At 37.3% G+C, this 24,194-nt stretch overlaps 1 protein-coding gene across 10 annotated transcripts in view; it reads right to left on the minus strand.

The window, feature by feature from the left end:
- The window catches only part of LRRFIP2 (LRR binding FLII interacting protein 2), a 125,436-nt gene that overhangs the window by 41,225 nt on the left and 60,017 nt on the right, over window positions 1-24,194 (minus strand). For 9 of the 10 annotated variants that reach the window (XR_008615700.1, XM_028479594.2, XM_028479592.2 and 6 more), the window contains 6 exons: window positions 20,331-20,399; window positions 17,931-18,020; window positions 11,998-12,042; window positions 10,472-10,588; window positions 7,616-7,687; window positions 2,728-2,898 (listed from right to left, as the gene is read on the minus strand). Coding sequence is in view for 9 of the 10 variants with exons in the window: in XM_028479594.2 (XP_028335395.1) it covers window positions 2,728-2,898; window positions 7,616-7,687; window positions 10,472-10,588; window positions 11,998-12,042; window positions 17,931-18,020; window positions 20,331-20,399 (564 nt within the window). In the remaining variant the exon portion in view is untranslated. The remainder of the gene's footprint in view (window positions 1-2,727; window positions 2,899-7,615; window positions 7,688-10,471; window positions 10,589-11,997; window positions 12,043-17,930; window positions 18,021-20,330; window positions 20,400-24,194) is intronic. The other variant, XM_028479598.2, reaches the window with a different exon arrangement.

Raw genomic sequence — 24,194 nt, forward strand, 5'->3', positions numbered from 1 at the left:
GCTCACGGGCCCAGCCGCTCCGCGGCATGTGGGATCCTCCCAGACCGGGGCACGAACCCGTGTCCCCTGCATCGGCAGGCGGACTCTCAACCACTGCACCACCAGGGAAGCCCTGATTGTTTTTTTAAGTGTGAAAAAGAACAATCATTTATGACATTGAGACAACTGAAATTTTAACAATGACAGGATATGTAGTATGAAAGAATTATTAATTTTTCAGATGTGAAATGGTCTTGTGGCTATATTTTTTAAAAAAGACAGTCCATATCATTTAAATTCATATTAAACTCATATTAAAATATGGGGTATTTAGGACTTGCTTCAAATAATGTGAGTGGGGGAAGTAGACAGGGCAAAATTGGCCATACATTGATGGTTTGTTAGGGGTAGGTAATGGGTTCAGGAGAGTTTGTTATACTCTTCTTCTTCTTTTTTTTTTTTTTTTGTATGTTTAAAATCTGCCGTAAAAGAGTTAATTAAATCTCAGATAAGCTTAAAAAAAAAAAAGAGGAAAAACATTCCCTACTATAATGAATAGCTATTAAGAAAAGAATAATACACCTGAGACATTCCTAATCAGGCATTCTGTCCCTGAAGTAGGTACAGAGACAATATTTAAGATGCAGTTACCATAATTCCAGCAGAAAACACTAAAGACATTTTGAAAAATGATATGAATATCATTCTCCACCCTCACCACCTGCTGCTATAATGAAACATACCAGAGTGCCTGACCTCTTTGTATGTCTCTGAACAGGAACATCTACTGGACAAGGCAACATCTGTTTAGGAGAAGAGAGCTCAGGGTGAGGGTACAGCAGAGAGAGACATGACCACAAAGTCTTCTGCATCGCAGTACCTGAAGCAGATCCCCAGGGTATTAAAAAAAAGCATACAGATTTTTGAAATTCAAAAAGCACAAGATTTAAAAACAAAAACAAATTGAAAAGCCACAACTCTCTGTATACTAAGACATCTCTGCATCTTAGAAAATTATCGGAGGGAAAAATGAAGTTGGTTAAAATAGCTTATCATAGGGACTTTTTTTTTATTTGAAAAATGCTCAAGGACATTTGAGAAGATGGAAAGATAAGAACTCGTTTTAGGACTGATCACTAAATACTTAGCATGAGATTTTCTTCTAATCTGTTAGAAGCAAAGAGCCAGAAATAGCTATGAAAAATGTGTGGGAAGGCAGAAAAGGAGTCCAAGGACTAAGAAAAGTATGACAGCTCAGACACTCCACAATTGTCCTATGAGATACAGGAAGAATCAAAGAGGAAACATCTATTGTCACCAAATCTTCAATGAGCCACTGTCATCAATATGAAAATACCCAGAGGCCTCTTTGTCACTTAATCTAGACACAAGTTTTCTTACTCTAACTTTTTTGTTAATAGACACTATTTTTTTTCCGAGGAGTTTTAGGTTTATGGCAAAATGGAGCAGAAAGTACAGTGTTTCCATATACTCCCACTCCTCTCCCCACCCCTCAGGAATAGCCTTCCCCCACTATTAACATCCCAAACCAGAGTGGTACATTTGTTACAATCAATGAACCTACATTGACACATCATTGTCACCTAAAGCCCATAGTTTACATTAGGGTTCACTCTCAGTGCTGCACATTCTATGAGTTTTGATAAATGTATAATGTATCTAACATTATACTATGATACAGAATAGTACTGCTGTCCTAAAAATCTCCTGCACTCTGCCTCTTCATCCCTCCTTTCCCCAAACCCACTACAAATACTTCCTAACACTTTTTAAAAATGACCAAAACAGGCTGGAATGAGCATTTTTGGTCCTCAAGGAAAGAAATCCCTACAGAGCCTACAGTAATAATGCTGGTCACTTAGAGGTTATATTAACAGCTTTTCTCCCTTTATTATGTACAAATACAGATTGCTGTTGTTTCTAACAATTCACCAAAGCTCATTTCCTAAATTATTATTATTATTTTTAAAACTTTTGCAATGTACTGGCAACTCATTTCTTGACAGTAATATCCACTTGTCCTCTGCTTGGACTGACTAAAACGCTTTTAAAAAATCCAATAAGCTTTTAAGAGAACCCAACTTGTTTTCTGCAGTTGTCAAAAGGCAAATCCAGGCCATGGGCAGTGGCTTTTATTTTCCATCTGCACATTTTAACAATATAGCTTACAAACCTCTAAAGAAAACATCTGTTGATTTTTGACCCACATCTCCACACTGCAGTTTTTAAATAATTGGTTAAAGACGTCTCTCCAACCATCTAGAAAACAGCTTCTCTTGAAAAATGAGAGAAGAAAAGAAAAGAGAGGAGAAGAAAAGAGAAGAAAAGAAAAGAAAGAAAAGAGGATAAAATGAACCACCTCATCGAAAGCCTTTGGAGCTTTGTGGAGTTCCAGCCAGTTATAGCAGGAAGAAGTAATTCACTGTAATTGTCCCAATTAAGAGATAGAAAATAAAGATAAAATTTGAGCTGTATTCTATTTTCAGAAACTAAAGGAGGTCACAAGCTTCCCCTTATGAAAATAAGTTAGATCTTATAAAAATTAAGAAAGGAAAATATTTCAGGACCTGCAATCTTACGTTCTGTCAATTTCCTTGCACCAATCAGTTGTGATGGAAATATCATTCCCGGGGATGCTGTGCTCTTCCATGAAACCCAGTACTTCTTAAACGGCAGGTTTTAATTTTCTGACCCCAGAGAAAGGCATGATGTAAGATGAGCAATTACCTTTGATTTTTCTTCATTTTCTCTATAAAATTCTGCCATTTGTTCCTCCTGCTCTTCAATAACATCCTTGAGGGTATCTACTTGGTATATCAAATTGTTCTTCTCATTGTCTAACTGTGCATTGGAAACCATGGCTTTCTTGTATTTTTCTTCCACTTCAGACAAAGACTCCTAAATGAAAGTCAAAGTCATCAGCCTAATATCTAAAATGTTCATTGCCTATATGCCATATAACAGGAAACTACAGCACTGGCACAAACACATGAAGATGCATTTTTGCAAAATAAAAGCAGTTTAGGGAACTCTTTGTTTAGTAACATGCACATAAAACAGGAGGATGACAATAAGCCAAGAATGCATCATTATAAGCACTTTATGGGCTCTCTGCTATCCAAGAAAACAAATTCAAGCAGCAGTGTAGCCTCTGAAAGATGAAAAGGTGTGCAGACAACATATAAGAGTCACAGTGTAAAAATCATAAAATACAGAATCATTAATGGTTTCAGAAATGTTACTCCTGTAGTTTTTAACAACAGCTATTTGCAACAGAATACAGATACAACAGAAGACAGCCTCTCTTTACTCAAGTAAATTTCATACTTATTTGAATTGCACCACTTCCTGGACCTGTGTTTTCAGTACTTTCTTGGTCTGCATAACATTAATGTAAATGTATAAACATTTTGTCTAGCAACTTAAAATATTAGCCATTTTTAAATAAGTAAGCAATATAAAAACTATTATTTAAGAAAAAAGAGCTACCACTCAATGCCTAAATTTTTATATACTTCAAAGTTTTCTGCCTAAAATAGCTTACAGCCTGTTTCTTAATAACTACATCTATTTTGGTAGATTACTACTACCTAGCAGTATTTTTAAAATTAAAAAGAAAAACATTTCACATAGAAAAAGTCATCACTTCTGGAAGTAAATTTTTTATTTTATTTAAAAAAAATTTTTGGCCATGTGGCATGCGGGACCTTAGTTCCCCAACCAGGAATTGAACCCACACCCCTGCAGTGGAAGTGCAGAGTCTTAACCACTGGACTGCCAGGGAAATTCCTGGAAATAAATTTTTAAAATATTAATGCAAATGTTTAACAAACAAAAGATCAGTGATATAGAACTGAGAGTCCAGAATCCTTACATTTATGATCAACTGATATTTGACAAGGGTGCCCAGACAACTCAGTGGGAAAAGAGTAGTTTTTTCAATAAATGGTGTTGGGACAACTGAGATCCACATGCAAGCGAATAAAGTTGGACTCCTACTTCACACCAAACACAAAAATTAACTCAAAATGGATCAGAGACCTAAATTAAAAGCTAAAACTATAAAAACCTTCCCAGAAAACAGAGGAGTAAATCTTCATGACTTTGGAGTGGGCAATGGTTTCTCAGATACGATACCAAACTATCAATGAAAGAAAAAGTAGACTTTATCAAAATCAAAAACTTTTTGCTACAAACAATACCACCAAGAAAGTAAAAAGACGACCCACAAAATGGGAGAAAATATTTGTAAATCTTATATCTGATAAGCAACTTGTATCCAGAATATATAAAGAACACTTAGAAATCAATAATTAAAAGACACATCATCGATTTTAAAATGGGCAAGGATATGACCAGATATTCCTCCAAAGATGGTGTACAAATGGACAATAAGAATACAAAAACTTCCTTAATATAATTAGTGATTAGGGAAATGCACATCAAAACCATAATGAGATACTACTTCAGATCTACTAGGATGGCTATTATCTATAATCAAAAAACGAGAAACAAGATAAGTGTTGGTGAGGATATGAAAAAACTAGACTCCTCATACATTGCTGGGAAGAAGGTAAAATACTGCAGCTGCTTTGGAAAACAGGTTGGCAGTACTTCAAAATGTTAAACATCGAGTTACCATATGACCCAACCATTCTATTGCTAGGTAATCTACCCAAGAGAAATGAAAAGATATGTCCATACAAAAAGCTGTACACAAATGTTTACAGCAGCATTATTCGTAATAGCCCCAAACTGGAAACAATCCAAATGCCTATCAACTCACAAATGGATAAACAAAATGTAGTAAATCCATATAGTGGAATACTACTCAGCCATTTTATATACACACACACACGTGTGTGTGTATGTATATATATGTACATATATGTATACACACATATGTATACATATGTGTGTATACGTATACACACACACACACACACACTAATGTGTGTTATAACACGGATGAATCTTGAAAACATTATGTTAAGTAAAAAGCCAATCACGAAAAACAACATAGTGGTTGTGGTTACCCAGGGCTAGGTGCAGGAGTGGGAGTGGAGGAGTGGGGAACATCTGCTGATTAGTATGGGGTTTCTTTTTGGGGTAGTGAAAATGTCCTAAAATCGGTGATGGTTGCACAATTCTGTGACTATGCAAAAAAAAAAACCCCCACTGAATTGTACACTTTAAATGGGTAAATTTTATGGTATGTGTTTTATATCTCAATAAAGATACACACAAACACATATGCATACACTTAATAATTCTTCACAACCGAGGACTGTATTAACAGGTAAGATTTATATTATGATTGAGAACAAATACACCCAAAATAAAGAATATAAGCCCAGTTAACTGTATAATGGTTCAAGTATAGATATCTTAACACAATGCAGAATTTAGAATGATTCTGATCCATCTCAGAGACTAATAGCAAAAAAAAAGTCCTCCTCACAACTCAGTCCCATACAAAATGGGGCATGACTGCATGAACACCAGAATCTAAGACAGTTCAAGCAGTAGCTGCAAGGACACAATATATAACATAATAAAATTGACATAAAATGTATGCAGTGTGTACTTTTTCCTTTAAACAAAAGACCACAGAAGACTATTTTAAACTTAAGTGTCAAGGTAGTTTGTTGTTGTTGTTTTGGCCACACGGCTTGCAGGGTCTTAGTTCCCCAACCAGGGACTGAGCCCTCAGCAGTGAAAGCTCTGAGTCCTACCACTGGACCGCCAGCGAATTCCCTCAAGGTAGTTTTAATGATTTTAATCTAGCTCACACAGTGATACCCATAAGGAATGAGTTTTACTTAAATGTGTCTAAGGCAGTGATGTTCAGTGTAGGTGCTGGACTAGAAGCAACAGCATTATCTGGGACCTGGCTAACAACGCAAATTTTCAACCACCCCATCCTAGACCTACTGAATGAGAAAATCTGGGAGTAGAGTCCAGCAATCTGTGTTAACAAGACCCAGGTGACTGTGGAGGGAGGGTAGAGGGGGGAAAAAGCACCTCAAAGGCAGACATACTTAAGAATAATGTCATAAGCAATGACTGAGCATCCTTTTTTAATAGAATATAGATACATCACACCACCATGCTTTGACCACCAACCAGATACTTTTTTAAAAGATTTTTTCTTCCATTGAAAAGAGTCATTTCAAGGATAAACATAATTTGAAGTCAAGTTCAATTATACACTAACCATGAATTAAGAAAAGGGGACTTATCTGTTCAGAGTCTCAAATAAGGTTAATCTGTTTTTTGTATCCTTCAAAAAATGAAATAAATGGTAGATCTAAAAGGTAAGGGGAAAATGTTTAAAATAAAATAAAAAACGAGTAAGAATGCCTTTGAATCACTTGCTTTCCTGATACATTATGTTACGTTCGAGACTTTAAAATGAATGTATTTATTGAATGTACTGGATTTGTTCCATTGATCTAAGATATTTCCAAGTCATATCTCTAAAACCTTAAAAGGGGGATTAAATCCTGAAGATGAGAGCAGTAAGACTAACTGAGCACATCAGCTCAGTAACTCTGGAATCCACCTGATGTTTACCGACAACCACACACTGCTGTCAGCAGCGTCCAGGCTTGCCGGGGGCGCTCTCCATAGGCCTTCCCACCCTTTCTGGTCCTGTGCCTTCTGGACCATCCATAATCGCCTGCATGAAGTTTCTGGCTGGTAGCTGGGCTAAGTCCAATCATGCTGGGCGGCTGAGCAAAGCCCTGACCATGAGGTCTACACTCTGTCCTTTGAGCATATCCTGAGTCACCTTTCTGAATGCCTTGGTTACGCATTTTTAGAGGCCTGGTGTGTATTTCTATTTCAAATAGGGACCTACATGTATTCAGAGAAACTTACAGTAATTCATAATATTAGGTTTGAACTTCATAAGAAAACATAGGGAAGAGCATGATAATCAAGTGCCATTTACAACTAAAATGTCTGCCTCACATGGACACTTCTACTGAAAACTGGTAGCCATCCTTGATTGGAAAAAATAAGGCCCATTTAAATTTACCTCCAAATTCTTTAAGGCACCGAATCTGTGTAACCCTTTTTGATCTATGTGTAAAAAAATCAAAACAAAAAGAAAACAAAGTCCTCATGCTTCAGGGTCCTTCCTCCAGAAGGAATATTTACAATAATGCTCTTTCTCTTAGATGCTTCTTCCTTCTACGCCTAATACTGACTGAATTTGGTGACAAAAACAGGCAATGCTCTTTCATTTAGCTTGGAAGAATTTTAAGGTCTAATTCTCACTAAAAAATATTCTTAGAACACTTTTTAGGTTTTTGCCCAACTCAATTTTGTAAGGCTAAGACACAAGGGAAACGTAAGTATTTTATAAGGTTTAAAAACTGTAAGGCATAATATCTTTTCCTGAATATTCCAAAAACTACAGTACACATTTAAACATAAGCAGAGATTGGAAGTTCGCCTTTCCTATGCATTGCAGGTTAAGCACATGCTTGAAAGACAAACACTGTTAGTAAAGCTATATGCAGTGGGGTTAATAGAATTTGTGAAACCACCATTACCAACACTTCTGCGTACAGAGAACATGCTTGGGCTGAAAAATGGGCCCTGATACCTTTAGTTCCTTAAGCCCCTGCATGTATCTCCCTTCTACATCCTGTATCTGGTCCTTAAGGTCATAGATATCCTGCAGGACATAGGAATGAACCATTGCATAAAACCACACACAAAGTCTCAAAGGATTCAGATGAAAATGTGAATTACTTTTGCATATTCCAGACTAAAAGCAGAGAAACTGAGGTACACAAACTTAACTGCCACTGCAAACTGCTAAAAGGGGCAAACAGGCAGGTGATGGTGGAGCCGGGGAAGGCCTGGAGTAATCAATCTAACATAAATACTTCCTTGACATTAACTCCTGTGGAAAAAACATTAGCAAATGGGGCTGGGGCTGTGTACAAAAGCTATATAAGTTATAATATTTTTTAACATACAATTTAAAAGACTGTATCAATCATTCAAATAATTTTTAGCATAACACTCCACCGATAACTAGTGAAATATGTAGCAAATTAATTATAAGCTGAAGATTTTACTGAGTCATGCAGAAGTTTTTAAAAATGTAAAACTAGATATGAACAAAGTTGTCTTTCAATGACTTGGTTACTGACCACAATTAATTTGGGAGAAAGATAAGTAAAGGGAGGGGTATTAAACAAATATTTTAAACACAATGTCAAATAAGAGAGTCTATCCTGAGGACCTCATTTAAATGACGAGAAAAGCCTTTGCTCCAAATGTTACCATAATCCTTATAAGAAAAGTGAAGCAGGTCAAATTTTAAATGGAAAATATTGTTTCCCTTGTACCTGACCTTGCTACATGAGGTCTATTCTGGATGGTTGATTTAGGGGGGAAATAATTGCTACAGGGCCCTGAACATAACTGTACAATTACAGGCAGGATCAATTATCAAAGGCCCATTACACAGAGTTTCTATATTATATTTCCCCTGCCCCCTTCATTCCCTCCTTGGTAGGTTTGTCTTTTATTCATTGGTTCATTCGACAGACATTTATCAAGTGCCTATTAGGAGCCAAATGCTAGGATACAAAAATCTCATTTCCTTCAAGGAGGTTGTTCTCTCAAAGAAGAAATACAAGTAAACAGTGAGCACAAGCTCAGTCTGAGGCTGGAATGCCCCATCCTTTTGTCCCACTAGATAATAGCACCTAAAGGCAAGAGTTAAGCTTATTCAACTTTGCACCCTTGTGCTTATGCCTGGTACTTAGGAAGAGTTCAATAACACTGACCCCCTCAAAGTCAGAGCCAGGCTGACCTGGGCCTCCTTCTGCAGTGCCTCTGCCGCTGTTCCAAACCTCCTCACCCTCTCCTAACCCTCAGCCCACTTTTATGAGCTGCCCATTTCACAAGCCAGACTCCTGCTCCTACCCCGCCCACAATCTTACTCAGTCACCACCGGTCCCTCCCTCCTCCTCTACTGTGTCAGTGGGAAGGGGCGGCCACCTTCCATCCATCTGATCCCTGGACATTCCTCTCACCCACTCAGGCACTTTCTCAGTCAGCTACCCCTTCTCCTTCCTTAACCTTCATAGTCTCTCTCTACTGGCTCAATCCAAACAATGAAAACAACAACTAATGCTGCCTTTAAAAGAACACAAAAACCTCTTAACTTCCTCTCTCTCTCTACTGACCAAACAACTTCCATTCTCCAATACTCTCTTCAGAGCAAGTTGCCTACATTTTCTCCCATCACAGTTTTGACTTGCTCATCTCATCCCCATTGTTCAACCATAGGGCAACTCTTCTCCTTGCCTCCAATGCTTCTTCCACTCTGTGGTCAATCTTTAGGAATGCAAATCAGATAGTACTGCTCCGCTATTTAATATCCCATAGTTGTCAGGGTAAACCTGAATTCCTGCCACACACGGTGCTTTGTGATATGGCCCATCACTACTTCTCCAGCCTTCTCTCTCACCCACTACGAATCCTCACTTCTCATCCTACCCTCTGGCAACTTTGCTATACAGATAATCTTGTGGTTCTCTGAATTTAACTATCTGAGAAAGCCTTTACCCTTCAGCTTCTTTGCCTGGTTAATTTTTATTCTTCCTTCACCCCTTGTCTCCTCCAAAAAGCCTTTTTAAAAATCTCTTCTAGTCTAATTTAGATGATGCTTCTCTGAATTCCCTTAACAGCCTTATTCTTGCTACTACCAAGGCATCACACCACCTGATTTTACTGGTTTATATGCATTTGTCTTCCCTATGAAACAGCGAACTCCTTAAGTCCAAAGTGTGCTTTACTGCCTGACTCTGTGGGGCCAAGTGCTCAACAATGTTGAACGAATGAATAAATGCAATTTTTATTACTGCCCTTCCCTCATTCCTCAAAAAGAGCATGTTCAGCAAACAGACATTCAAATACATTTTGAAAGGGTTATTAATAAGAATGGAGACTCAACTAATGGGTTAAATGAGCTTACATTACTCAGGTATTTCTGCCATCCCAAATATTATTATACTTGTCTTATCATGAAACACTGAGAGATAACTGTATTCAGGCAGCCAAATAACACCATAACGGCTCAAAAGACTAATAATTCCCCAAATATGGTTCCTTGTACATCCACATATTTTCCATTTAAAATATGGCCAATTATTTGAGAGAATTACTTTTATATTCATTAGAAAGTTTTTTTGGCATTTGTAAATTAGCAGAACTCATTCCAATATCATCAAATGTTCAGGAAAGAGAATGGAAGAATTAACTAATCTCCTTCCCTTCAGACCCTAGTCACATTCTTGAACTGCACTAACAATTTTTTTTAAAGAACTCATACCATACTTTTTTCTTCCTACCAAGACACATTAAATGTTAAATAGTTCCAGAAGACTACAAAGAAGCCCAAAAATTGTTTATAAAAAGCAAACCAAAAATCGCGGTTTACCCGCAATTCACTTAATGAGGTGTCTGGATCTATTAAGCTGCTGGTGTCCCCGCTTCCTCGTCTGGATGAGTTTCCACTTAGAGGGGTTGTTGCTGAGGCAGAATTTCGAGATGAAGGCTAGAGAAAAAGAAATATGGCACTTTTAAGTCTTGTTTCTTTAAAAATATTTTTGCTGTGGAAACTAAAAGTGGGCCAGGGTGGTGGGGAGAGATCTAACACAGTGTGGACAAGAAGTTACCGAATGCAATCCACAGGCAATTTAGATTGGCTTTGGGGAGAGGGTACCCAGAGATGGGCCCAGGCATACTAAGCACAACTGTGTTTGCTCGCTTTATTGGAATCTAGAATTCATAATAACTAAGAAGGAAATGGTTCGTGTGAGAGTTGTCTGTTTTCTAGGTTTATCTTTGCTGTATTGTAAACAGCACTGGGGTGAGTACATCAGCTTGATTTGAAACAGTTTTAGAATGTTATAGTTGGTATGCTAATTAGCAGTCCTCCTATTTAGTTCCTGAAGCTGCTTCTTTAGAATCTTTTCTTTTCCTAATACTTTGCTGATAAAGTTGGAGATACTATTTGCAGCTGACAGTAACAATACCGTGTATCACTATGAATTTAGACTGCTCTTCCCACAGTGAGTTTAAATGTGACATCATGCTACTGAATTAATAAATGGCAGGGATTTGTGCTATTCAATACAGCAGCCAACTAGCCACAGGCAGTGATTGAGCACTTGGAATGTGGTTAGTCCAAATTGAGAATTTTTTTTTAGGTGTAAAATACACACCAGATTTCGAAGGCTTAGTGTGGAAAGAAGAATGTAAAATATTTCATTAATAAGTTTTCATATTGATTATGTTTAAACATTTTGGACATTTGGGTTAAATAAAATATATTATTTGTATTAATTTTATCTGTTTCTTTTTACTATTTTAGTGTGGCTGCTAGAAAATTTAAACTTACATATGTGGTTTACATTTGTGGCTTGCACTGTATTTCTGCTGGATAGAACTGGTACACCTTTTGGGGGCATAGCACAAAATTAATCCTGATAATTTCCCTAAGATGACTTTCTAAAACTATTTCTAGAAGAAAATCAGAGATTTTTTAAACACAAAGCAACTCCTAGAAAGGAGTTATTGTATCGTACTTCGAAGAATAATTTATCTGTAATAGGAAAAAAACAAAACCCTCAGAGTTTGTCACCACCACTCCTAAAGACACTTCTTCATTTTCAGTGTTTAATGGCTTCTTCTAAGGATTAAATTCTAGAGGAATGAAAATCAAAAGAGCAGCCGAAAGTTTAAGAGGTGACATTCAAGGAAATAAAATGCAGTGTCTTTTCTCTTCCCAGTGCTTCACATGATTCAACCACAGAGGAATTTGGGGGTCAAGGACAGGAAGTAGATGAAGAGAGGAAGAGTAGCTCCATCAGTTAAACTGTTGTAAAATCAAGAATAAAATAGTACTAGACAGTAAGTTATTGACCTTGAAAACTTAATTTCCTTAGGAATTTAGATACTCACCCTTGTGTAATTTTCAGCATATTGTTTGTCAGATTTTTCATCCAACTAGAAAAGAACAGAGATAAAAATCAGAAAAGATGCTTAGCACTTTGATTTTTTTATGGGGAAAAAAAAGAAGTGACCTCATTTGAGTTCTCCAAGTTCAAGTGATGTTTGGAACCTAAAAGCAAACATACTAAAACTGAAATAAAAGTTGGGACACATAAAACAAGATGTTAAGAACATTAATTCTTATCTAAGGAAGACATGGAGTAAGCAAGCTGTCCTTAAGAAAAAATTTAGAACTTTTACACAGATTTTCTTTTCATGGTATTTGAAACATATTAAAGAAAACTATATATAAACTTAAATTTTATCATTGTAAAAGTTAATATACACACACACAAAAGTGTATACATCAAAAAGAAAATTCTGATAAAACCCAAAGCCAAAAAACTTTATTATCTTAGCATTACTGACATAGGACACACAGATTAAGACCAGCACACTTAGCCAAAAAAGTTCAGATTGGACTAGAGCATGTAAAATATATCATCAAAAAAATTTCCCCACAGCACTAAGGAATTGGTTGTCTGGTTTTTGTTTTTGCTTTTTAAGTAATACACGCTCACGTATCCAAAAAAAAAGAAAAAAACAGCACAAAGGGTATGCAAAGTAAGCCTCTCTCTAGAGGTACACCATACCCAGATCTTCAAGGGCAACCGACACCCAGTCTTTAAAAAATTCTAACAGTAGTGTCCCCAATACATTCCATATCTTCTTTTTCCCCTTACCATGTTTCAGAGATCAGACAAAGTACTTTATTTTTCTTCATGGCATTTATCACTCCCTGACCCCATGATATTTATTAACTTATTTATTAATAAATAAACTTATTTATTAATTGTCTGATCTCTCTCTCTTTAATGTAAGCTCTATGTCTGTATGTTCTTTTCTGTATTCCTAACACCAAGAATAGCACCTGGGGCTTCCCTGGTGGTGCAGTGGTTAAGAATCCGCCTGCCAATGCAGGGGACAGGGGTTCGAGCCCTGGTCCGGGAAGATCCCACATGCCGCGGAGCAACTAAGCCCGTGTGCCACAGCTACTGAGCCTGTGCTCTAGAGCCTGCCAGCCAAAACTACTGAAGCCTGTGTGCCTAGAGCCTGTGCTCCGCAACAAGAGAAGCCACCGCAATGAGAAGCACGTGCACCGCAATAAAGAGCAGCCCCCACTCACCACAAATAAAGAAAGCCCATGCGCGGCAATAAAGACCCAACACAGCCACAAAAAAAAAAAATAGCACCTGGCATACAGGACTCAAAATTTGTTGGATGAACGAATAAATGAATTATATCCCATATGTACTTACAGACTTACCTCATTTATTTTAACAGCTGCATAGTACCCTATTATCTGGACATACCATAATTGAGTTATCCTATCTTCTGCAGATAGGCCTTACGGTTGTTTTAGTTGGTGTTTCAAGAAGGGAAGTACCTTAAAGGTTTAGTCTAAAACCCTGACTTTATAGCTGAGGAAAGAGAAATTCAGAGGTGAAAGATCTTGCTGAAGCATGCATAACTACTAAACGTCAGAGCTGAATCCAGACCTCAGTTTTGTGAATTTTTCGTATTATTTACCTGTATATACTGTCCCAATTACCACTGGGGGAAAAACGTCACAGAAAAATTTAACTAAATGAAAATATACCCAGACTCCAACTCTTAGACCAACCCTCCCAGCCCAATCTAGAGAAGAGATTTGAAAACCTTCCTTAGTTAATTATTAAAACACAAAATGTCATTATTTCTGGCTCAGTTCAGATCACTTCACTCTAACTTCCTCATATTTGACAGTTTTTTCTGTTTTTTTTTCATTACCCACATTTATTTGTGTTCATTTTCTGTCTCAGTAAACACCTTTTATTATAAGTACCAAATCAGAATATAAATACTATCTCAGACTTCAAATTCTTTTTGCTACTTCTTACTGTAATACTCTTAAAAAAAGGAGCTGATTTTAGTTCATTTTGACTTTTTTAAACCACATATGAAATGTTTTAAAACAGGCGATGACAATAGTTTTTAATATTGGCAGTTATTGCCATAAAAAGGAATTATCTTCCTCACATCTATACTAGTAAAATATATTGCCTAATATTTAATGTGTTATTCCTCAGAGTGAAAGAAATACCATATCTAAATAAACTGACTTATTTTCCTTAGAGTATCTTCCAACTCTCTTCTACTAATGAGTTAAAGAGAAAAACAAGCAGCATTCAGAAACATTCTTCCAGGTCCATTTGAAATCCTATCTCTTATCCCACTCTCACACAAATGACCCCCAAACCCACCCATTTTTTAACAGACAGTCACCTGAGAATAATCTTACATTTCAGAGGCTGCATCGTTGACCCAGTCCGCTGCAGGATTGATTCTGTTGCTTTTGCTATCTCCTGACAGATCCCAACTGCCGCACCTGCCCAAGCTGATCATGTGCCAAATTTCAGGGATTGTGGAGGTAGCAAAATTACCTAGAGCAGCCCCGCTGCAGGGACTTGGCCAGAGACTCTTCAGTGCTCACTTTTCAGGCTCGTGCTGTGTTATGTGCAGCCTTCCGTTTAGAAGAAAAGCTAGTTGAAACCTGGTATTCTAAAAGCCTTGGGAGGTCTACATAGCTGCATTGCAATGACAAGCTAGTGTTCAAAATGATGACCAAAAGAGTCTGCCAGATCCTCAAAAGGCTCTTAAGTGGAATAAGATATAATCATGTTTAATATACTAAGGTATAAAAGAGGGAAATGTTGGTAAAAGGGTACAAACTTTCAGCTAGAAGATCAATAAGGTCTGAGGATCTAATGTAAAACATGGTGACTACAGCTGATTTTTAAAAATTGTTATATATGAATAACATGGAAAAAATAAATATGCAATAATATGAAAAATCAGAAAACAAAGGCTATATGTACTATATAGTCACACTTTTGTAAAACAAACAAATTAAACTGAGATAGAGAAAAATACGGAAAATAAGTCATCAAATTGCTTTAAAAAAAGTGGCTAAACAAAATGGTAGACTAAAATATAAAACAACAACAACAAAACAGAAAGCAAGGCTTTTTTCCTTAGTAAAGCCCTCAGGACTTGCTCATGAATACTGACTACAGCCTACTATTCTCAAAAACTTTCAAGTAAATATTATGCCATTACACTCCTAAATAATTAAATAGGTAATTTTCCAATCAAGAAAAGGGTTCTCTTGATAGCTGGAAATCGAAAGCTGACAGGCTTGTATCAATAATATTTCATATTTGTATTAATGCACAAAGAAGAGCACATGATGGCAAACTTTATTGCTTCTTTTAAGAATTTCAAATTATCAACTTGTAAACAAAGTCTTAAATATCATCTTTTCCATATTTCAGTGATAAATGCCTTTGCCTTATTTATGTCTGGGAAATCTGAAAATGCTTTGCTCTTGACATCAGAGTATAGATTGTTTCTCTTTAAATCTACACTCCTTGATTATTTGCTGAAATTAGTACATGAGAAATATTTCTTAGAATACATACCTTGTCAAATCTTTGAAACCCTTGGTTTCTTCTTAAAAGAAAGATATTTCTTATTCTCTGATTAAGAGGCCCTTTGACCTTCGTTTCAGCAAATGGCTACTTTGACAGATAATTTTATCCTACCAAAATGGTAAAATACAATTTGAACCTTTTTGAGTGGAAACGGAATTTTAGTTGTGAACACTTTTTTTTTTTTTTTTTCTGCGTTTGGGCTTTCGTGCTGCGCATGGGCTTTCCCTAGTTGTGGTGAGCGGGGGCTACTCTTTGTTGCGGTGCGCGGGCTTCTCATTGCGGTGGCTTCTCTTGATGCAGAGTTTTTTTTGCTGCGTTGGGTCTTCGCTGCTGCGCATGGGCTTTCCCTAGTTGTGGTGAGCGGGGGCTACTCTTTGTTGCGGTGCGCGGGCTTCTCATTGCGGTGGCTTCTCTTGATGCAGAGCACGGGCCAGTAGCTGTGGCTCGTGGGCTCTAGAGTGCTGGCTCAGTACTTGTGGCGCACGGGCTTAGTTGCTCCGTGGCATGTGGGATCTTCCTGGACCGGGGCTCAAACCCGTGTCCCCTGCATTGGCAGGCAGACTCTTAACCAGTGCGCCACCAGGGAAGCCCCGTGAACACATTTTAATACCATCATTTGAAAGACTTATTTAGAAATAAAGATGTATTTTATTCCAAACTTTTTTGCTCTAGAGAGGGGCCCAACATATATTTTAGGCTTTGCCAAGAGGTAAAATTAAGGATATTATATAGGTACTTAGATAACCATTAAAAAGCAAAAAACAAAGAAAACTTTGGCTGGTAGGCTATAAAATAACAGGGGGCTGGCCAGATTTGCCAGCCACTGCTCTAGAGAAGCTTGTGCTTATGTTACAAGGTATACAGCATGATTCAATATACATATACACAGCCTATATACATGTATATCAAATCATTATGCTATATACCTTAAATATGTATACTTTTTATTAAAATATGTAGACAAATCAAAATAACTACCTGGCAAAAGGAAAGAGTTTTATTTAATTAGTAGAGGCAGTGGAAGACTAAAAAAAACTGTCAACCTTTTCACTCCTGTGTAGTTACTAAAATAAACTGCCAAGAAATAAACGTAGGGAGGACAGCCAGTAATTCAGACATCACATTAGATGCTAAAAGAATTCAAAGTTTTTAAGAGAAAAGGTGTACACAATAAATTAAATTGTTTATATCTACGAAAAAACAGGTTACTAAGCAAATTAATAAAATGGGCAATATTTCAAGGGAAGGACTTGGGAGCCAGTCTTCTAACTTTGTGTGCAGAGAGACTGTAGATGTGACCAAGGTCAAGAAGGGACTGTTGCTCAGCCAGCCAGCTTTGAGCGCCAACAATCTGGAATACTTAAGGACAACACTCAAAATTGTTTTCTAGGATTAGTCATTCAGAAATAGCTATTTAAATACAATCGGTGATGTGCTAAATATAAATAATTCTCTCTTCATTAAAAAGTGTCTAATATTTTGTTAAGAAACCCTGCCTCATCTGCTTCAAAGCACTTGATAACTAAGACAGCGTTGGTCCAAGGGCAAACAACACTAATGCCAGTTACGGAGAGACGTCACAGACAGAAAATCAGGCTGTTACATACATCAGGCAGGTAGACATCTGCTGGTCTGGGTTCCTTCATTAAGGTAAATGCCTCAAGGCATTTCTACTGGACAGTCTTTCCTAAATTCAGTTCCCAATGAATGTGAAAGCAATAGATAGGTATTTCTTCAAAACAATGCCATAATCCAAATGTTCAAAATCTATTCAGATTCTTCCCAGTTACTGTAAATTAGTGACTCTTTGCTAAGTAGTATATTATATTGTTCAACCTTCAAAGTTTACCTAAAAATTTATAGATTCTCCAAAATGAAAAGGGAAGAAAAATTTTAAGACTGATCAGGAATATCTAAATATGGGATAGGTATTAGATGGTTTTAAGGAGTTATTTTTCATTTCATTAGGTATGATAATGGCACAGTAAATAAAGAAAAAAGTTCTCAACTAGAGATGCATACTGAACTATTTATTGGGAAATGGCATGATGTATGGGATTTGCTTTAAAGTACTTCAGAAAAAAAAGGAGGGAAAGGGGAAGAAATAGATGAAACAAAATTGGCAAAATATTGATAATTGTTGGAGCTGCTGATGGGTTCTATGGGGGAAAATTTCCACAGGAAAAATGTTTAAAAAAATCAGAACATATCAATATATACATTTCAAAACAAAACAAATAACTATTTTATGCTAGTGTGCTGAAATAAGTATTTCCTAGGCAGTAAATTAAGTTCCTAATTTAAAAATAGCTATTTTGTTAGCTGTTAGTCACAAGCCTGAGACAGTGAATCCCCATGCGCTGCACTCACGCTGGTCAGATCTGGGATGCTGACATCATCCACGTCGGAGACCACGCTCCCCCTACGATTGGAGCGACTAAAATAATCAGCTGCAGAAACCTTTCAGTCAGGAAAAAAATGAGATGCTTTAAAAGTTAAGAAGAGAGAGAAGAAAAAGAGAAGAACATTGGCATATAGGGGGAGTTTTTTTTTTTTTGGTGTGTGATAAAGTATCATGAAATGAAATGAAGAAACTGCTGTGATTTACCTACTCAAGAAGGTGAGAAAGAAAAGTAAAGGGTTCCTAAATGACATCACAGCTCCCTAAAATAAGCTCTTATTATTCATCTTAGCTAGAGTTCTATGCTATAGAGATCATCCATGTACTGCCTGAGAACCAGCATCACCCTCACCATGAGGGATTCTAGGATAGCATTTACCTAAAGCCTCTACTGTATTTCACCAATGTATAATGCATTATAGCTATCAGCTCTGTTAAGCACATATATCCTGAATGCGGAACTATCTGCAGAGTATTTACTCTGCCTTTTACCAATTTCCACAGTTCCCTCTTTTTCATGTTCCTCAGGACCGAGAACTGTAGAACAAAATAATGAAAGAACTACACTGGCCTCTTTCTGGTTTCCCAAACATACCCAGTCTCTTCCCACCTTAGCCGCTGGCACTGGCCTAGCAAGCTCTCCTCCCAGCTCTTCAAGCAGCTCTTCAAGGAGTTCAACTCTCGGCTCAAAGGTCAACTCCCTCGGAGAAGCCTTCTCTGATCACCCCATCCAAGGGATCTCTCATCTCTCTCTCTCTCTCTCTCTCTCTGTCACACACACACACACACACACACACTCAATGTCTTCTATAATATCATCTGCTTTTTCTCTTCACAGTCCCCGGGTTTACTTTCTCTTTTTTATTCCTATCTTTATCAGTTTATTTTCTATTTCTTTCACTCAGGATATAAGCTCCATGAAGTCAGAAATCTGGTCTATGTGGCTTACCACATTCTTCCCAGCACTTAACATGGTCCCTCACCTATAACAGGTACTCCCTCCATACACATTTGTTGAATTAATAAATAATGAATATTTTTTTACCTCACTCATCAGCTGTTCTTTACCTCAGCTCTGTCTGATTACCTTGCTCAAAAACTCTTCTCTTCCAGAAAGGAATCTGGGAGCCCATCCACAGAGATGCCTTCCTTAAGGCTTACAAATATGAAGTTTTGCTAAGAGCTGAGATAATCGAGCAATAGTATTCTTGTTCACAGTAATACAACTCAGATTTACATATAATAATATAACGGTACCCACTATCTCAGAATTTTGGTAGTTATTTTCTGTATAGTAATTCATTTAATCCATATATTAAGCCTACCTATAAAGATAGTCATTACATGCCCATTGTACAAATAAAGAAATCGCTATTAACACAACCAACAGGTTGGAGAAATGGTTCAAGCCCAGGCATCATTATTTCAGAGCCCCTGCCCTTTCCACTCCATCACTTTCTGGGGTGCTTTCAGCTGCAGCTCTGGGTATGAGCATTCACTGGCTTGCCGATGGACCACAACTGTCTTAATCAGATCACTGGGTTTCTGGCAACAAAGCTCACAAACTCTTGCTGTTCCCCTTTTCTATGAAAACTTTGTGTTTACAATCTTTCACAAAACATGACTTGTATTAAATGACCTTCTATGTTCTTAAAGGAATTATAGCCTCTTAGTTATTGGGCTCTTTTGTTTTAGCTCTAAGCTGACACACCATCCTCACCAATGTAATTTTCGAATCAATTTTTAAGTGTAGCAAAAATGTCATCAGCTCTCTGTAAAATTTCTTGCTTCATCAAAAGAATAACCTGAAATTGTATAATTTGTATTCTAACATAGCTATTTGTTACCTCTATAATTGTAACTCTAGTTGAATTCTAAGACCAAAATTTTTAAATTTTGCCATCAGCAACTCAAAGTATTCATGGGCCTTAAAAGATGTATAAACTACGGTTAAATTTAAATACACAGCGAAGAAAATAAGTAATTAATGGCAGCATGATTTCTAATCCATAGTAATGAGTTTTAAACAATGTGGAGGCATTCATTTTGCTTGAGAAATTTTTTGGTTTTGGTGAATTGTGCACATACATGCACGTGCATAAAATAGCAACAAAAAATTATAAGTGAAAATCTGTCAAGTACACAATGACTAGCACATAAGAGGTGTCACTAGGAAAGCTTATATAGCCCACTAAGAAAATGTATTCTCAGGAATACATTTCTGAAGGCAAATTATTCATATAAACTAAATTTGAAGAAAACGCTCATTTTGTCAAGTACAGATTTCATTTTCCAACAGACTTCACGTGATCACACAGTGTTGCAATTTTAAAACTCATCGTATGTGTTTGCATGCAAATCACGCTCACCACACTCTCCCTTCGCCCACGGCTGGCACGACCAGAAGAAGCAATGCTTGCAGTGTCATCGTCGATAAACTATAGATATTAAAAGCAGATAATGAAAAAGATGCAATTTCACTACAGGTCTTCCCTAACTGAAGGCACATGAGGTGCACACAAACACTCTCCATGAGCATAATAATTAGCACCATCTATTGTGCACCATTAAACCAAAAAGCTGTTTCAAGGCATAATGAACGATCATTAAAAACCAAAAGATAGGGCTTCCCTGGTGGCGCAGTGGTTGGGAGTCCGCCTGCCGATGCAGGGGATGCGGGTTCGTGCCCCGATCCGGGAGGATCCCACGTGCCGCGGAGCGGCTGGGCCCGTGGGCCATGGCCGCTGAGCTTGCGCGTCCGGGGCCTGCGCTCCGCAGCGGGAGAGGCAGCAGCGGTGAGAGGCCCGCGTACCAAAACAAACAAACAAACAAACAAAAAAAGATATTTCCAAAAAGCACAAAGAATAAAATAGTACTTCATCTTTTACTTAAGTTAAATGAAAGAAAAGCTGGGGGGGCATGACTCTACTGGCCAAAACCAGCCAAGGACTTCATGCTTTTTAAACCTCTAGGCCCTTTGGGGTCCTATCAGGGGTCAATAAATACACTTAATGTTTTAGTTTGGGAGAGAAAATAAAAGAATCTTCTTAAGTGAAATAATATAAGTCAAAGACAGAATTTCCTACCAGCAAGAACACTGAAATGATGATTCTTACTGTCCTTTATTCATCCCTATGCAGCAGGTGGAGATATTTCTAATATCACTACACAGTTTTCTTCCTCTTTCACCAGCAGTGGAAGACTCATCTTCAGTATATGTAGGTTGCTTCCATTCTGACATCACTAAGAAACCATTCTGGCATCACTGGGATAATACCTCTGAGCCCAACTTGCAAATGAAAGAGCATTTAGCCAGCACACAAGGACAAGATTCTACACTTGACTGAAAATATTACCATAATTTTGTTTGCAAGGGACCATCACAGTTGGGACACTAAAAATGCTACCAGGCCCAAGAATTGCCAAGTGGAATTTTATTACCCAGTGAGTTAAAAGTAAACTTCCTCCTTATGTGAAAATCATCCTTGTAATAACTTTTATCTCCTTAAACACCCCTGTAATAACTTTTTGTTAGCTATTAGAGTAGAATTCTTGATAAGTGTCACTTGGAAATGGCAGAAGAAATGAGCCAAACATATATGTAGAAGAAAGTCCATATATCTCACCTATTCCACGCCACAAAGTAACCTATGTTGACCATTAAGAAATTGCTTAATAACTTCTCCAATTTTGACACTGTCAAGAATAACAAGGTAGTTCCTAAAGTCATCATTTGTTATTGAAAATGTTAATTACTAGAGTTTTTTGGTGGGTAATATGGCAATATATAGCATAATTTAAATGTAAATACTCTGATTCCCATCATTTCATGATTAGCAATTTACCATGCAGATCTACTCATACAAGACCACAAAAATATACTTGCATAAGCATGTTCATTGTACAAGTGTCTGTAGTAGCAAAACTCTGACAACCTAAATGTCCATCAAAACGGGAGCAATTTTTCAAATTTACAGCCCAGGCGCTAATGGAATGATCCATTGCCATTAAAAAAAAAAGTGCTGACATAAAACTATCTCCAAGAGGCACTCAGTGGAAACAGTAACGGACATGGTTTACTTTTTAAAATCTTTTAAATGTCAAAAAAAGAATGAAAAAAAAAACTGACAGAAAAAATAAAATAGATCTTTATATACTGATTTGAAAAGATACTGTGAGTAAAGAAAACAAGTTGAAGAGAAGTATGTACACAAATCATTTACATACTGTTCAAATAAAGGACACTCATATATACATGAAATATCTCTGAAAGGATATACAAGAACAGAGGTTGCATCTCTGGCATTCTTATACACTAATGATGAAAAATCTAAGAGTGAAATTAAGAAAACACTCCCATTTACCATTGCAACAAAAAGAATAAAATATCTAGGAATAAACCTACCTCAGGAGACAAAAGACCTGTATGCAGAAAATTATAAGACACTGATGAAAGAAATTAAAGATGATACAAATAGGTGGAGAAATATACCATGTTCTTGGATTGGAAGAATCAACACTGTGAAAATGACTCTACTACCCAAAGCAATCTACAGATTCAATGCAATCCCTATCAAACTACCACTAGCATTTTTTACAGAACTAGAAAAAAAAATTTCACAATTTGTATGGAAACACAAAAGACCCCGAATAGCCAAAGCAATCTTGAGAACGAAAAATGGAGCTGGAGGAATCAGGCTCCCTGACTTCAGACTATACTACAAGGCTACAGTAATCAAGACAGTATGGTACTGGCACAAAAACAGAAATATAGATCAATGGAACAGGATAGAAAGCCCAGAGATAAACCCACACACATATGGTCACCTTATCTTTGATAAAGGAGGGAAGGATATACAGTGGAGAAAAGACAGCCTCTTCAATAAGTGGTGCTGGGAAAACTGGACAGCTACATGTAAAAGTATGAAATTAGAACAATCCCTAACACCACACACAAGAATAAACTCAAAATGGGTTAAAGACCTAAATGTAAGGCCAGACACTATCAAACTCTTAGAGGAAAACATAGGCAGAACACTCTATGGCATAAATCACAGCAGGATCCTTTTGGACCCATCTCCTAGAGAAATGCAAATAAAAACAAAAAAAAACAAATGGGACCTAATGAAACTTAAAAGCTTTTGCACAGCAAAGGATACCATAAACAAGACCAAAAGACAACCCTCAGAACGAGAGAAAATATTTGCAAATGAAGCAACTGACAAAGGATTCATATCCAAAATTTAGAAGCCACACATGCAGCTCAATACCAAAAAACAGACAACCCAATCCAAAAATGGCCAGCAGAACTAAATAGACATATCTCCAAAGAAGAGACACAGATTGCCAACAAACACATGAGAGAAATGCTCAACATCATTAATCATTAGAGAAATGCCAACCCAAACTACAATGAGGTATCATCTCACACCGGTCAGAATGGCCATCATCAAAAACTCTAGAAACAATAAATGCTGTAGAGGGTGTGCAGAAAAGGGAACACTCTTGCACTGCTGCTGGGAATGTCAATTGATACAGCCACAATGGAGAACACTATGGAGTTTCCCTAAAAAACTACAAATAGAACTACCATACGAACCCGCAATCCCACTACCTGGCATATACCCTGAGAAAACCATAATTCAAAAAGAGTCATGTACCAAAATGTTCATTGCAGCTCTATTTACGATAGCCAGGACATGGAAGCATGTTAAGTGTCCATCAACAGATGAATGGATAAAGAAGATGTGGCACATATATACGATGGAATATTACTCAGCCACAAAAAGAAATGAAACGGAGTTATTTGTAATGAGGTGGATAGAACTGGAGTCTGTCATACAGAGTGAAGTAAGTCAAGAGGACCAAAAAAATATCGTATGCTAACACATATATATGGAATCTAAGGAAGGAGAAAAACAAATACCGTATGCTAACACATATATATGGAATCTAAGAAAGAAAAAAATGTCATGAAGAGACTAGGGGTAGGACGGGAATAAAACACAGACCTACTAGAGCATGGACTTGAGGATATGGGGAGGGGGAAGGGTAAGCTGTGACAAAGGGAGAGAATGGCATGGACAAATATACACTACCAAATGTAAGATAGATAGCTAGTGGGAAGCAGCCTCATAGCACAGGGAGATCAGCTCTGTGCTTTGTGACCACCTAGAGGGGTGGGATAGGGAGGGTGGGAGGGAGGGAGATGCAAGAGGGAAGAGATATGGGAG

This window comes from Physeter macrocephalus, chromosome 18 (genome assembly GCF_002837175.3).
Source record: "Physeter macrocephalus isolate SW-GA chromosome 18, ASM283717v5, whole genome shotgun sequence".
Classification (NCBI taxonomy): Eukaryota; Metazoa; Chordata; class Mammalia; order Artiodactyla; family Physeteridae; genus Physeter; species Physeter macrocephalus.